This window comes from Chenopodium album, chromosome 25, assembly GCF_948465745.1.
Source record: "Chenopodium album chromosome 25, dcCheAlbu1.1, whole genome shotgun sequence".
Classification (NCBI taxonomy): domain Eukaryota; kingdom Viridiplantae; phylum Streptophyta; class Magnoliopsida; order Caryophyllales; family Amaranthaceae; genus Chenopodium; species Chenopodium album.
In genome coordinates, this window is record NC_137858.1 from 6,786,766 (window position 1) to 6,802,944 (window position 16,179).

The following is a 16,179-nucleotide window of genomic DNA, read 5'->3' on the forward strand; positions in this document are numbered from 1 at the left end:
ATATTTCGTAATCGAAAAATGCGGCAATCGCTAGAAGAATTCGAATGGACTTAAGCATTGCTACTGGGGAAAAAGTTTCATCATAGTCAATACCATGAATCTGTCTGAACCCTTTTGCAACTAGTCTTGCTTTATGGATGTAGGCATTTCCATCCTTGTCTGTTTTAATCTTGTAGACCCATTTGCAACCAATGGGTTTTACCCCATTAGGCAAGTCAACTAGGGTCCACACTTTATTTTCAGACATTGATTCCATTTCGGATTTCATGGCTTCAAGCCATTTATCTGAGTTGGGGCTCATCAAAGCTTGCTTGTAGGTTGTGGGTTCCTCATTCTCCAATAAGAAGATTTCAGAATCCTCAGTTAACAGAACATCGACAAACTGTTTGTTTCTGATTCTGGCAGACCTACGTGGGGTAGGAGCAACAGTAGAAATTTTCTCTCCAACTCCTTGAAGATTTTCGCATGAATTAGATTCAAGTGGGACGATAGGAGTCTCGCTGGTGGAATTAGCTTGCTCCGACGCATGATTAATCGTTTCATGCGCCCTCGCCTCTGATGTGGTGTTATCCACATCCATTTGTTGCTCGTCTCGAATTTCTTCGAGAACCACTTTACTCCCACTTGGCTTTCTAGATAGAAATTCCTTTTCTAGAAAGACACTATCGCGAGCAACAAACACTTTGTCATCTTCGCGATTGTAGAAGTAATACCCTTTTGTTTCTTTGGGGTAGCCCACAAAGAAACACTTGTCTGATTTAGGGTGTAGTTTATCGCCTTGTAAACGTTTTACATAGGCTTCACATCCCCAAATCTTGAGAAAAGACAACTTTGGAGCTCTTCCATTCCATATCTCATATGGAGTCTTTTCTACAGCTTTGGATGGGCTTCTGTTTAGTATTCTTGCAGCTGCTCCTAATGCATATCCCCAGAATGATATGTGAAGATCAGTAAAGCTCATCATGGACCTAACCATATCAAGTAGAGTCCTATTTCTCCTTTCTGACACTCCATTTAATTGAGGTGTCCCTGGAGGGGTTAATTGTGAAAGTATTCCACAATTAATCAGATGTTCATCAAATTCTTGGGTTAAGTATTCGCCACCATGATCAGATCGTAGTGCCTTAATTGTCTTCCCAAGTTGGTTTTGTACTTCATTCTGGAATTCTTTGAACTTTTCAAAGGCTTCCGACTTGTGCTTCATTAAGTAAATGTAACCGTATCTACTTAAATCATCAGTAAAAGTAATGAAGTAGCTAAATCCACCCCTAGCTTTTGAACTCATTGGTCCACACACATCTGTATGTATGAGCCCCAAAAGGTCACTAGCTCTTTCACCTATACCCGTAAAGGGTGACTTAGTCATTTTCCCAAGCAAGCATGACTCACAGTTTTCAAATGATTCATAATCAAAAGAAGAAAGGAGTCCATCCTTATGTAATTTCTGGATGCGCTTTTGGTTAATATGTCCAAGCCTACAATGCCATAGGTAAGTTGGGTTTGAACCATCTGTTTTCTGCTTTTTATGATCTATGTTGTAGACATGAGTTGTATATTCTAAAACATACAAACCATTAATTAACTTAGCATTAGCATATAACATGTTTTCTTTCGAAATAAAACAACGTTTGTCTCTTATTTCAAATGAAAAACCTTCAGTATCTAAAATTGGAACTGAAATAATGTTTTTAGTAATGCTGGGAACGAAATAACAGTTATTAAGTACTAAAATTAATCCAGAAGGTAGTCTCAAATGATAACTCCCAATAGCAAGTGCAGCAACTTTTGCTCCATTTCCTACTCGAAGTGTTACTTCTCCTGGATCTAGCTTCCTACTTCCTTTCAAGCCCTGCACGTCATTGACGATATGAGCACCACAACCGGTATCAAATACCCAAGTGGAAGATGAAGTAAGATTAATTTCTACAACAAAAACATCAAGTAACTCCTTACCTTCTGTTTTCACTGGTGTATAATGGGGACACCCTGGTGTATGGACTTGCCATCCACCACAATAGAAGCACTGGCAATCTCTCCTTATCAGGTACTCCTCAGCATGGTTAAGTAAGATGTTGATCAAATTCGCTGATGATCCCTCATCATTATGAGAAAGTCTCACAATGTCAAAACCAGCATGGAGCGAGAACAAAATAATATCACGTGCAGAATCATCATCGATCGGTTTCCCGAGGACATCCATTTGGTTGATCATATCAACCAATTCATTAACATGGTTCCTCACAGACTGACCAAGCAAGAGTTTCTTTGCCATTATCTTACCATGAATCCGGTAAGTCTCATACCTTAAACTGTCAGCCCAGGAATAGTAAATCTGAGGGATCAAGTTAACGATCTCTCTTACATTTGGATCGTTGACACCTCCGCTACCCAATGCCCCCATGCCACCCCTACAGATAGCATGAAGACATTGATATAAGTTGGTCACCTCATACCGTCTGAACCTATTATACCAACAGTTTGGAATAGATTCCAGTATAAGGTTCTTGACCTTTATTGCATCCAAAACTAATTTTGCATGCATTTCAGGGTCCTGACCAGGAGCACACTTGTTCTCAACGGGTACATATAGGCGAGCATCAAGCTTGAAGCTTGTGAGAACATTTCTCAATTCGCCCTCCCATTGCCTGTAGTTTCTGAGATTAAGCCTTAAATTGAGTTTCATTGGTAAATCTGTGTTGTCATATAAGTTATTCATCTACAAACAAAAACAAAACGAGGCAAAATTCAATAATTATGTTTAATAAATTTAAAGTACCATAAGTAATTTAGAATTTATTGGTAACTTTAAAGCATTTTATTCAATATTTAAATGATCCCTATTGAATAAAATGATTCCAAGATCCTTTATTTGTGCAATAATTAACCGGACTGAGGCCCTGCCATCAACCATTACATTTTCAAGGTGAGTAAACTCTTTACTGATTACAACTCTTTGTAATTCTTGGTTGAATAATTAATCCATCACATGTTTAATTATTACTCTTAGCTTCAAGGTTCTAAACTGATCTTTAGGTAACCTTGTTGAATATAACCAATTAAAAGTGTAGTTATGCGGTCCTACCCCCACTTCCCCAAGATATATTATGATGCTCTGCTGAGGCCGACCCATCACAAACGATCAAGGTTTTCATCGGGTTTTTAATTGGGAAAGCTGTATCAATATTTCTGGGATCTAGATTTATTATGTTGTGATTGTATAGTGAACTCTAGCGCATCATCAAGCAACATAAATAAACCTAAACATGCATAATCTACTAATGCAATAAAACATGACATAGTATGGCCCCTTAATCCTAAGAAAACTAATAAAGTAGAATGCTCCCACTTGGATCTTCATGGATCTCATCCATCTTGCTCCATTGGGTCTTCACTTCATTGGCTTTTGGATCAACTGCAACCTGTAAATATATTCTATTCTATCTACTACTTAAATAAAATAAAATAAATTACAAAAAATACTCAACGGTACGCAGACCGTATTTAGATTACAAAAATACTTCACGATGCGCAGATCGTATTTTAGAATCTATGGGCCATACTAGTCTATATATAGCAATAAACAATATCATATATTATAAAGTGCCATATAATAAATCACTCATCATGCTTTCCTAAACTACAACATCGAATGTCTATAATAAAGGAAACATGGCTATAAATATCTCATATTTTAATTAATTACTGTAATTAGATAATATTATATATTAATCATGACCAATTATAAAATATCATATATTTTAATTTAGGTATGAGATAGAATCAAATCTTATTTGATAATATGGAATATAAATCATATTTATTTTCCATGATTATCCTAACTAATTTAGAAATTCTATCCTAATTACTTGTCAATCACATATTTTAAATCAATTATTATCCATAAATAATTATGAGATAATCACATTATTTAATCAATTATTATCCTTATAGAATCTTTTGCTCCATAATTATCCAAACTTAACAAAAATAACAACTTTAATTTTGTTAATTATCTTTTCAAAATTAAAACTTATCTTTTAAAATTTTTGAAATCTGATTTTATCTAAAAATAAAATAAAAAACAAAATTTTTTTTTTTTTGAAAAACCGTCAGCCACCGTGGTGTGGCCAGCCGGAGCCGGCCATGGTGGCTGCTGCCCCTGCAGTAACGCAGGAACAGCAGCACACGCAAGGCTGCGGCACTGCTGCGCTGCTCCTTGCTGCCTGACCCAGCCCCGCCCCCTCCCTCCTGGACCACCAGCAGCGGCACCACCGTGGCAGCGCCACCCAGCCGCGGTGCTGCTGCTGTTTCCCCTTTTTTTTTATTTTTTTTTTTATTTTAATTAATTAAAACAAAACATATTTTGTAAAAATCAATTAAACTTTATGTGGTCCTATTAATCCCAAAATTAAATCATATTCAATTTTGAAATTAGTGTTCTTGATGAAATTAATCCCCAATTTAATTTAACATTTAAATTAAATAATTTGACCATGAAAAAATTCATAATTTTAACATGCAATCAAATAGATTAAATTCCTTAAACATATTACCATCGAAATAAATCAAAATTAAACACAAATTTCACAAATTAGGGTTCAATATTTCGAAATTTTCGAAAATTAGGGTTTAGGGGTTCGAATTTTTGATTAATTTTGGGGCAAAATCGGATCAAATTATGGCTAATATGGAGCAAATTAAACACCTTTAATGATTCTATATTGTTAAATCACATTTAATATAACAATTGACTCATAATTAAATTATTCTCCCTCCTAATTGAATTAAAATTGTGGATTATCAAAGAATTATTACTCAATATATGTAGATGCAAGAGGCTAACTGATACCACTGTAGGAGATTATAGGTACTAAATGCGGAATTAACATGAATCATATTCATATAGCACCAAACCAAGGATCTCATGCATAACACATAAAGAAGTAAGAATTATACCTTTGAAGCGTGATTCCACGATGATCGAGGAAGAACAATAGGGAGATAAAGAACCCCACGTGTGATTCCTCTACTTAGTCCACGAGCACGGATTAAACCTCCACTAATGCTAGTTAGTTGTGATCGAACGCTTCAATCAACCTTCAACGGAGATTAGAGTGACGAACACACCGCAACACCACCCACGCACCACCACACGCACCACCAATGGAGGGGAGACGCACGGATCTAGGGAGGAGAAGGGGAGGGCCGAAAGTGAGAGAGAGAATTAGGGTTCGGGATCTCTTGGTTGCTTGTCTGACAATTTCACAGTGTGTCAAAAATTGTTATATCATGCAACCCTAGGTATGGTTTATATTTATAGATCATATCTAGAAATAAAACCATGTCCAAATCCTAATTGAACTCTACTTACATTCCAAGCCCAAACATAAGATGTGTCATATACTCATAAGGCCCAATAATGGGCCTTCAACTTGTTTAACCCAATACTCTAGTGTGTGACCTTGTAGGATCCATCTTATAAGGCTTTGGACCATTTGACAAGCCCAAAGTCCAAATGTCAAATCTAGCAACAGACATTGGCAACCTTATAGTATGAACTTATTATCTCCATAACTGTGATCCTATGATATATCTAGTAATTGCACTTATCGAAGACATAACTCCTTCATCATGCACGTAGTTTCGTTTTAGGAACTAAATAAAACATTGTTAATAATTTGTACCATATATAACATTGATCCCTTATACGTAGTATTAAGATCGAGATTGACTATATAAGTATATAGTGATCCAATCGAGAATGTCAGAGATAATTATATATCATAGACAAACTCAATAGTAAAATCAATTCAAGATCATGCCTACAATAAAATACTAATACGTGCTAGCTAGATACAATCGATAAGTAGTTAGTCAAAGATATTATCTCAATTAAATTATTACATTTGTATATCAGTATATTGATTGATATTTGTAGATATGTTACTTTCAAAAAAAAAAAAAAAAAAAAAATTTGTAGACATGTCGACGAGATGGTGGATATGGTAGTTTTATTTAGGTCATCGTTGGTATTTTAAGTATAATCCCTTGTAATTAATTTTCTTCCTACAACTAATTATTAGTTTACTCTCGTATAAATAGATGAGTACCTACTATTACTCTTTCTAATTATTACGAGTACATTACTATTACTATCACTACAAAACTATTACTACTAACTATGACTATTGCTATTATTAGGCCTTGTTTCTCTTCACTTTATTCAACATTATTAGGTTTTGATAAAAGTCCATAACTTTAAAGAAGCAATATAATAGAGAACCTATAAAATTAAGTTTTTATTCGTAAATTTTTTTTTAATTTCAGTCAAAATATTTTGGTTCAACAAAAATCACCAAAAATGTGAAAAAAAAAAAAAAAGTCCTTGCTTGTTTCTTGTCTTGGTCATTTTTCCAAAAAATTTTGTAACTACAACTTAAGGGATCGCACGGAGTATGATTTGTTGACAATTAATGTTGTCTATAATGGTATTTTTGAAGTTATAAAGTTGCATGACAAGAGCCATGTATCAGTGGCGGCCAAAAAGTTAGGGGGGCCAAGGTTTGATCCCTCAACCTTTTACACAAAAATAAAGGTATTTAACCACTATGGTACAACATTTTATTTGTATTTATTAGACATCATATTATTTATAATCAATAACTCAAATTTGCTTAAGGGGTGCCGGGCCCTTACCCGCCCTAACCAAGATCCATCCTTGCATGTATGAATATGAATGATCATCCATTGTAATTATATGACAAGTTGACATGATTCATGAGGCTTACTTCATTGTAAAATCTTTGTTCTAGGTTTATGAGTTTAGTCATCGAAATCACTTCCAATTTGATTTCTATCTCTTGTGTGAAGAAAGTGATGTTCGTTACGGGTTATGGGAAGATCGAATACAAAAAAAAACACACATCATTCAATGTTATCATATACTTCGTATGAAGCATGTTTAACATTTGAGTACTCTCGCATATAAGACTGTTCATATGGAACAAAGAGGCAAAGAGCTGAGAGTTATTAATATGTCAAAAAAAGTTTTTCAGGGTGAAATACTTGTATGCGGCAACATGTGCACATTTGACATGATCATGCAATGCCAAAATCATAATTTGATTCCCACTATTTTCAATTTTCATGCATGTTGTTTAAGGAACTAATTCTAACATTTTTAGTATTTTATGCAATAATTCCCTAATTTGAAGATCGAGGAAACGATTATATCAGTGATACTAATCGTTGACAAACTCAAGCATATAATCGTGTCAAGATTGTGCCTACAATAAACTATATATCACAGCTAACTATTGTTGATAAGTGATTGATCAAAGATTTTATCATCATTTTGTACGTAACTATAGTAAGTTTAATATTCCCTCCGTCCTTTTATTAGAATCCCATTTCTAACATTTATTACTCACATACGAAGTAATAAAGAGAAACGGAATTCTAATAAAAGGACGAAGGGAGTAACTGTTTTTCTAACAAGTATCCATGATCAAAGATTTTATCATGATTTTATTAAGCTAGCTCATAAATTATCTAAGAAATTAATAAAACAATTAATCCTGGAATCTTTCAAAAACTAGCATTTAAATCAATTTTTATACTTGTAATATATAGCTAACTTCCTCTTTAAATTCACTAATTATGTTTAATTCGGTTTTTCTTCTTATTCGGCACATAAAAATCCTTTAATTCCAAGCTTCGTTTATATCATTCCTATACACAAAACTCCCCAATATTGGGTTCCATCTTCAGCTCAAGCTAAGAACATGAATTCATCCACAAAGAATCCAAATCAAACACAAGATCAGGAAATTCTACAATTGCTTGAAGAACAAGTTCAAGCCGAGCTCGAAAAAAGATGCCTTCCAAAATGCTCCTTCATGGGCAGTGAACTTATTGAACTAGTAAAATATCAGAATTTCTGGTATGGAGGTGACTATATCCAAAGTATCCTCATGTTACAAAGACACTTTCTTGCTCGAGATACCGATATTATCATAGCTGGTCTCATGAAAGTTGGTACCACTTGGTTGAAATCTTTACTCTTTGCTACTGTCAACCGTATCCACCACCCTATTGATCAAAGCCCGTTGCTTAACGCTAATCCACATGAACTTGTTCATAGCCTTGAGGCTCTCTATAGTGGAGCCTTTGATTACCCTTGCTATCACCATCTTAATGAGCTTACTTCGCCTAGGCTATTTAACATTCATTTATCCTACACATCCCTTCCTGAATCCATCAAGACTTCTAAGTGTCGGATTTTGTACATTTGTCGAAATCCCTTTGACACACTTGTGTCATTATACTACTTCTGCATTAAGTCTATGAAGAAACAAATTGGAGAAAATTTCAAATCCCCTTCTATGGAGGATTTCTTTGAGGAAGTTTATGATGGAAAACACCCATGTGGGCCTTTCTTCGAACATGTGATTGGATTTTGGAAGGCAAGCTTAGAGCATCCGGACAAGGTTTTGTTCCTTAAGTACGAGGATTTAAAGGATGATCCAGTATCGGAGTTAAAAAGGTTGGCTAACTTCATAGGTAAGCCATTTTCGCCTAGAGAAGAGAATGATGGTGTTATTCACGAAATTATAGACCTTTGTAGCATCAAGAATATGAAGGAATTGGAGGTTAATAAAGGCACAGAGATGGTCATGAAGTCACTTGAGAATAAGATTTTCTTTCGGAAAGGAGAGGTAGGAGATTGGATCAATCACTTCACACCTGACATGGTTGAGAGGATGAATAAACTCATGCAAGACAAACTTGAAGGTACCGGGTTGTGCTTTAAATTACTCCCTCAACCCCACTCTTGCAAAGCCAACCTTCAATGAGCTATCCATTTTTTTTATTGTCATTGTCATCGTCGTCGTTGCTGTAATTTTTTTTCCTTTTGTCTAACTTTTTTCCTTACCAAACTCAGGACCAAGGTTTGGGTTCTTCACGAGTCTGGTTTCTATAATAAAATCAAGAATTTACTTGAATAAATTGGCAGTTTTAGTGTTTCTTTTAAAGTATGTTCTCAAAGAATGATGGTGCACATATAATCCTATTCATTTGGAAATATATGGAGCATGTAATGAAAGCATGAAAACCTCCTAGAAATTACTCTTTGTAATTAATCTCCTTCACTCGCTTAAAAATACCAGTATGTAATGTTGGCTAATGGAAACAAGAGAAAATCATGCAACATACACTACAAGCCTCCCTAAAATATGTCACACACTAAGCTCAATGCTTGTATAGTTGTATAAATGCAAATTTTTAGATAGATCAGCATCGATAAAGTCTGCACAAATGAAGGGAAGAGTTCAGTGAACATCACCATTCACCATCAGGGCAAAGCAGTTGATACTTGATATCATTCAGGGATCAGAAACCTCACAGCCCTTGATCAAACCCTGAATTTCACCAAAAGATCAAGATGTACTATGGGCCGTCTATAATTATGTTCCATGCTTAACAGTGTGACTAGATACCATCAACCTCTACTGAGCTTTTGGGGCTTACTCTTAGCCAAATCAAGTTGTTCTGCATATTAACACCAAGGTCATTAGGACAAAAATGAGAAAAATTAAAGCAAAGCCCTCTTAAATTGTTGGATCATTTTACTTACTCTGCTCATATGTGATTGCTTTTTGGATGGTTGTACGGAAAAATATGTTTCCATTCTTCAGATAGACATGCTGAAAATAAAAAATGAATAGGATTCAGTAGCAGTTAAATACTGATTGTCATAATTGATAAGTAAGTGCACTCCTTTGCAGTAGAAACAACACCAGCAAATATAATCAAATATACAGATCTCAATCAATCAATCAATCAATCAATCAAAGCCTTAATCCCAAAAGTGGGGTCGGCTAACATGAACCAAATTTGATTATTCCGTGTAGTCATCAACATAAATCTTTCTCCTCCATCCCTTACGATCCAAAACTTCATCCTCACGTAAATCCATGCACTTCATATCCTTCCTCACTCCTTCCAACCAAGTCATCTTTGGTCTCCCTCTTCCTCGTTTAATCCCTCCATGGTCCCACTCTTCCACTCTTCGCACCGGTGCACCCTCGGGTCTCCGTCTTACATGTCCAAACCAACGCAGACGATTTTCCCTTAATTTATCTACAATGCCCGCCACACCTACTTTCTTGCGAATAACCTCATTTCTGATTCTATCTCTTAAAGTGTTTCCACACATCCACCTTAACATGCGCATTTCCGTAACCTCCATCTTTTTAATATGCTCTTTCTTAGAAGCCCAACATTCTGTACCATAGAGCAACACTGGTCTTATGGCAGTCCTGTAGAATTTTCCCTTCAACTTTAAGGGAATGCTGCGGTCGCATAGCACTCCCGTGGCCGCTCTCCATTTAAGCCACCCTGACTTAATCCTGTGGGTCACGTCTTGATCAATGTCACCATTCTTCTGGATGATCGACCCTAGGTACTCCAAACAAATATACAGATCTAACTCCGCCAGTGGGTTTCCCGCTGCCAGTCCCAAGCCTGGATAAAGGAGGAGGGTTACGGTAGGCCAGTGACAGCCAGTATAAAACTTCGTCACATCCCATGACATGAGCCAAACAAATATACAGATCTCATATGCCAAGTAAATTCCCAATTTGCATAGTTATAGAATTCAGGAGTATAATTTTGGCCTTCTTATAGAATTAATTATATCAAGCCTTCACCTTGCTTATGTTTAACACATAGTTATGGTATCAGATAATTTCCCCTAATCACAGTACTCAAAGTTTAGAATCCTCGCCAATTCGACACCTTATCATAAGAAATTAAACATGCTTCATTCTTTCTCCGCCACCCTTCTTCTATTTTCTGGCATTTGACACTTTTTCTTCCCATGCCCCCCTCCCTCACTATGATAAATGGACAAGTTGGATTCAAAGTCCAATATCCTTTCTCTTAGAAGGTAAACAGCTAGAAGCAATGAACAAGCAGCACCAATGAAATGATGAAGAGCATTACCAATACATAGACAAACAAGGTTTCCAACATCCACTATCACTTAAACATCCTAGTTTGCACCCCACCAAGTTACAACTCCATAAGATTAAATTGAATGTAACCGAAACATCAAATGCACCAGAGCGCTTCTGAGACTGAAAACACTCTCACCTGAGCCGTACATATGTATGCTTGCTTCTTCCTTCACTACTTTTATAAACTTAAAACTCAGGACGAAAACCCCTATTATGATTTTCATGCTGCGAATCCATGCCATTCACTCCATACCGAAAGCACAATCATACACGAATCCTGGCATACCACACATCACTCAGACATCCATCATTTAACACAAGAATACCCTATAAATAGCCAGTTCCAAGACTTCCAAGTTCCAACTCTTGGTGCACTTGGATTATACTCCGTACTCAGTATGTAATAATTTATGTCCAACAAAAACAGGCACACAGAGATGCTTTGGGCACATTATGCTCGTTACACGATATAGCGTATCATTCAATTATTATATGTTTATGATAAAATTAGAGTAGATAATTCCTTTCTCTTTGTCCTCTGCAATCTTCTCCTTCCTATTCTGACTCTAATGTTTTCTTTTTTCTAATTTATCTAAATATCATGTAATCAACCCACACTTCATAGCATATCATTAGTCATTTCAATTCATTTTTGGCTAATAGACCAAAAAAAAGTTATCATACTACACTTCAAACCTAGGAATTTCTTCAATTGTATATTCATCCAAAAAAAAAAAAAAAAAACCCTAATTGAAATTAATACAGTAATAATACAACGAATTACGATCAAAATTGGCACTATTTGAACGCAACTGAATCAAATTTTCAGGGTTTAAAGAGAAAATAAAATTCATAATCAGGCATAAAAATTAGAAGAAAAAATATAGAGGTATCTAACCCTGGAAGAAGGTAGACTGTTAAGCTCTGCAATTGCAACCTCGTGACGTTTAATCTGCATAAAATTGAGGAGTTATGAAAGATTGCATTAGCGTAATTTGAATGAATTAAGTTATTTAATTGAGATGAGAAGAGTCAAATACCTCAACAAGATCAAATTTGGGGTCTGAAGAAGATGATGATGCAGCAGTTGCCATTGCTGGGCGCCTTCTAAGAGAGCTGCGCTAATGCTAAATAATACTTGTACTTATGAAGTTGGGCAGATTGGGTTTTAGCCAACTTGTCAAAAACCAACCCAACTTGAAACCGAACTGAAAAATATCCGATTCAGATTTTAATTTGCATGGACACGATAATTTGGCATAACTCAAGTTTGAAATTGGATCCAACATGACCTCATCAAACCCGATCCAAACACTAGAATTGACACCTCTACGTGCGTCTGGTCCTTGGGGCATATGCCGCAAACCAAACTCGGTGTAGTCACAGATATATTTACTCGTAGGTTGTGTTCTCGTCAAAAATTTTTTTTTTCTCCAACTCAAATATTACGGGAGTATAATATTTTGAGAGGAATATTAAGTTTATATCGAGTATTAGTACCTATGGTTGTAAATACGGTCTAGAGGGAAAAGGGGAGATCAAAGTTTAAAATTGAATTGAAATTTTTTTAGATGGGGAACAATCCGAACATACAAGTATACATACCCTTGTTGAATAAATTTGTTAAAGTGAATGTGGTTGTCAACTAACTTAGTTGGTTAAAGTCTTGGGGATGAGTATATTTCCTCATAAACCACTGATAATTTGGCATGACTTGTGCAGTTGTGCGTACAGATATTCAGCATAACATAATCACCATCTTACAATTAAATTTAGACAGTTTGCAAATTGATTAATAAGCTGAAACATTAGACAGCAGGCAACAAATTGGTAGTTCTTACAACAATGGTTACTGTTTATGCTTTTCAACATCCTGAATCCCTTCACAGGCTTTATATAAAGCTGAGAGAAGATTATATAGATGGAAAAATGGAAAAATAATAGGTATAGTTCCTGCATTACATGAACAAGCAAGGCCAGAGATATATCAACGACAAACTCTAGTCATCAGTATCCCTGGCTAGCGTTTTGGATTGCAACGACAGCAAGAGTAACAAGGGATGCATAAATTGAATTAGGCATCTTCTGCACCACTTTCCCCACGCCCGGGACACCTTCGGTTGCCCTCTTTGTTGCTAAAGCTACTGTTGGAGCCACCACCAGACTGATGAGCAGTCCCTGGCTCACCGTGCTAAACGTGTCAGCAGTCAACTCCAGCATGAATTTCACAAATTCATCTCGGTTGATTCCCCCATCCAAATTGATGTCACACTTCTGCAATTATAAAAAAATGCCAAACATTAAAGCCATACCATTTCAAAAAAAAAAAAAAAGAGGTTGCCAAGCAGTGCTGACGGCTGAGAAGTGGAAAGAGATTCAAGCCAATATTGGCAGAAAAAATGATTTCAAAACAGCAAATTCCATGATCTAATATAGTGAGTTCTATCTCTAATAAATACCATAAGCAGATCATAGTTGTCACTGTACATTAAGTGGAGATTAGATTCAAGAATAGAAATGGTCTTATTTTCTGCCGTTGGATTAGTACTTTTCCCCTTAAAAGAACAAGTTTCAGGAAATACATGTTCAGATAAGGGCAACAAAAGTTCAAATTACAACTTACAGAAGTTAAAACGAGCTATGGAAAGAAAAAAAAGGGGTTCATAATAAATAAAAAAGTTCCACTCCAATAAGTCATAATAACAACGCATAAGTTTTGATAAGTTCAAACAACGGTTTGACAAATGAAAGAACAAAGCCTTTACAGAGATGCTATCAGACATGCAAAATTTCAAAGTGTTATAAAGCTGAAAGTACCTCCATCAAGCCTCTGACTTCATCTTTTGTCGGAGGATCAAAGTGTGGCCCTGGTAAGTACTTATTGATATCACTGCAACAGCAAGGCATTTGTACCATTTTGTTAGCATGGGAACCATACTTTTACTTAATACTAGACTTTGACAAAGCTAACTGAAAAAATCACTCACTTGTAAACTATCAGGACAGCTATATACAGCTCTTCAAACGACAGTGTGACATTTCCAGTCTGAGTCTGTACACGATCAAACACTTTGTCCGTTATCTTCCTGATTTTTTTCCTCCTCCATTCCTTACCTATGCAAGATGGCAACATGACCCATCATCAGGGTGTATATAGTAATCAAGTAAATCATAAACTGACATAAATTACAATTAATCAATTAGAAGTTTAGGGCATATATGTCCAACAAAGCATCATTCAATCCTTTTTGTCACTCAAGCGTTTTCTATAATCCATTCCCATTTATAGGTAGACTTTTATAGATGAAGGAGTTGATATGTAACCTACTTTATGCCATTCGAAATGAAGTTTGGCTTTGTTCTTTACTTTTTCACATTAAAGAAACCCACCTACTGAAGTAGGATAGTTATCTAATCTTATGATTGAAAATTTTGATGACTGATGTCTTCGACAAGCTGTAAAGAAGCGAGTTTCAGAAAAAATTTTAGTTAAGTTCAAATGAGCGTTATAGTCTACCTGAGTTCAATTCACAATTATGTTGCTCTTACAATTATGTTGTTCTTGTAAGTTCAAAAAGTTCCAATAATCATATAAGGTCAAATAAGTTCTAAAAAGCGTGTTTCTAGTAATAAAGCAGCATTTATACGATTTTTCCAAGTATGTAACCTTTTCTTACGTCTTTACCTCATCTACACCCCGTGTAATGCAAGTTTACACTAGCTATTTAATTTTTCAACTTGCAAATAGGTTAGCCCACATCTATAGAATTCCGGACCACTTACAACCAAGTTAGATTTCATCTCAAGACCAATTGGCAATATGACTTAGCTTACTCCGCTAAACCAAAGAAGATTCCATCTCAAAACCAAATGACACGAAGCCATACCAGACTCCACTACTCGATAGTTGCCTAGTACGGAGTATATTCGAATTCGTCTGTCTTCTCCAAAGCAGGACAGCTCAAAGCCTCAAACTGACTCACATCACAACTTCACAATTACACATAAAGCATACATGGGATTCTCCACTTTTTCTAGATTCTAATAGTATCATAATCTATATATACCAACCTTAAAACTCCTATAATATCATATAAGAACAAATTTGATAAATTTTCTACCTTCTCACTCGAAGCAAATCCAAAAGATAGCTGCTTTAATCCATTCTTTCCCCAAAAAAAAAAAAAAAAAAAAAAAAAAAAAAAAAAAAAATGAACATGATTAACTAATTTAAGTTGATCATGGGTTTATCATGATAACAACAATTATAACGAATAAGTAAATAAAAATCAACAATTCTGCAATATAACACTTACAAAACCCCATTTAAATCAAAAGTATTTATAATAATTCAACATTAAACACCAAAAAATAGAAAGCAAGTATAAATGAATTCGAAAAAACTATAATTAACTTAAAGAGTAAGATTAAAATACCTTGAATTTTGTCCAAAATCTGACCCATTAGCCGCTTAAAGAGTAAAAGAAATTTCCCAGTCTTTGAGTTTGCAAGATCCGAAGAAGATGAAGAACCACCTGAAAACAAATGATGTTTAACTTGCTAAATACCCAAAATCACAAAAGTCCCAGATTTTGATTATTTTAATTTTTTGGGGTGCGAAATTTGTGATATTTTAACCAAAAACTGAAGATGATAGTTTGAATTTTTCAGAGGTTGTATGGTCCACTGTCCTTACATGTGGCATTTTTTAGTAAGTTGTGTGAGTGTTTAGCGAAGCTTCTTTACCTTTGATTATCATTAATCATATCTTCAATTTGGATTTTTTTAAATTGAATGCTACTTTGATTGCACGTCTAGTATTTGTATAGATTCCAAATGGGTCCAAGATTATTACTCCGTATTTGTTTATATTGAATGTAATCAATGCTAATTGCCAAGAGATTCTAATTACGAGTCTTTAACTTTCAAAGGAATCTTAACAAAGGCCTTGTTTGGCAATTGGCTGTTGGCTATTGGTTGTCGGCTGGTTTGATTGGCTGGTTTGACTGGCTGTTTGTATTGGCTTTTTTGTTGGCTGTTTGACTTTTTATTAGTTTAAAAACATGTTTGGTAAAATTGGATGTTTGATGTTATTAGTAACTTAGGTAGCCAAAAGCTACTCCAAGTAGCTTTTTCATTTTGGCTTAAAAGCCAGCTT

At 35.3% G+C, this 16,179-nt stretch overlaps 1 protein-coding gene, 1 long non-coding RNA gene and 1 pseudogene across 2 annotated transcripts; 1 reads left to right on the forward strand and 2 right to left on the reverse strand.

Annotated features, from left to right (window-relative positions):
• The first annotated feature begins 7,771 nt into the window (after positions 1-7,771).
• LOC145615307 (flavonol sulfotransferase-like pseudogene) lies at positions 7,772-8,930 on the forward strand (annotated as a pseudogene).
• A 171-nt stretch (positions 8,931-9,101) lies between these two features.
• On the reverse strand, positions 9,102-12,152 carry LOC145615308 (uncharacterized). The gene is made up of 4 exons (XR_014107258.1): positions 12,062-12,152; positions 11,920-11,973; positions 9,638-9,707; positions 9,102-9,552 (listed from the first exon to the last, which is right to left on the reverse strand). It is a non-coding gene; the product is annotated as an uncharacterized LOC145615308 (long non-coding RNA).
• A 657-nt stretch (positions 12,153-12,809) lies between these two features.
• On the reverse strand, positions 12,810-15,710 carry LOC145615050 (uncharacterized). Its single transcript, XM_081670128.1, has 4 exons — positions 15,458-15,710; positions 14,009-14,135; positions 13,839-13,911; positions 12,810-13,295 (listed from the first exon to the last, which is right to left on the reverse strand). Exons 1-4 carry the CDS (start codon positions 15,483-15,485, stop codon positions 13,029-13,031), a joined length of 495 nt encoding a protein of 164 aa, XP_081526254.1. The 5' UTR covers positions 15,486-15,710; the 3' UTR covers positions 12,810-13,028.
• Positions 15,711-16,179: the final 469 nt, after the last annotated feature.

Bases quoted from the DNA above. Each gene is read 5' to 3' on its own strand.
- LOC145615050 (XM_081670128.1), bottom strand. From the start codon at position 15,485: ATGGGTCAGATTTTGGACAAAATTCAAG. The intron at 13,912-14,008 runs GTGAGTGATTTT...TTGCTGTTGCAG, and splicing joins GCTGTCCTGATAGTTTACAA to TGATATCAATAAGTACTTAC. The intron at 13,296-13,838 runs GTACTTTCAGCT...TTATAATTGCAG, and splicing joins AAGTCAGAGGCTTGATGGAG to AAGTGTGACATCAATTTGGA.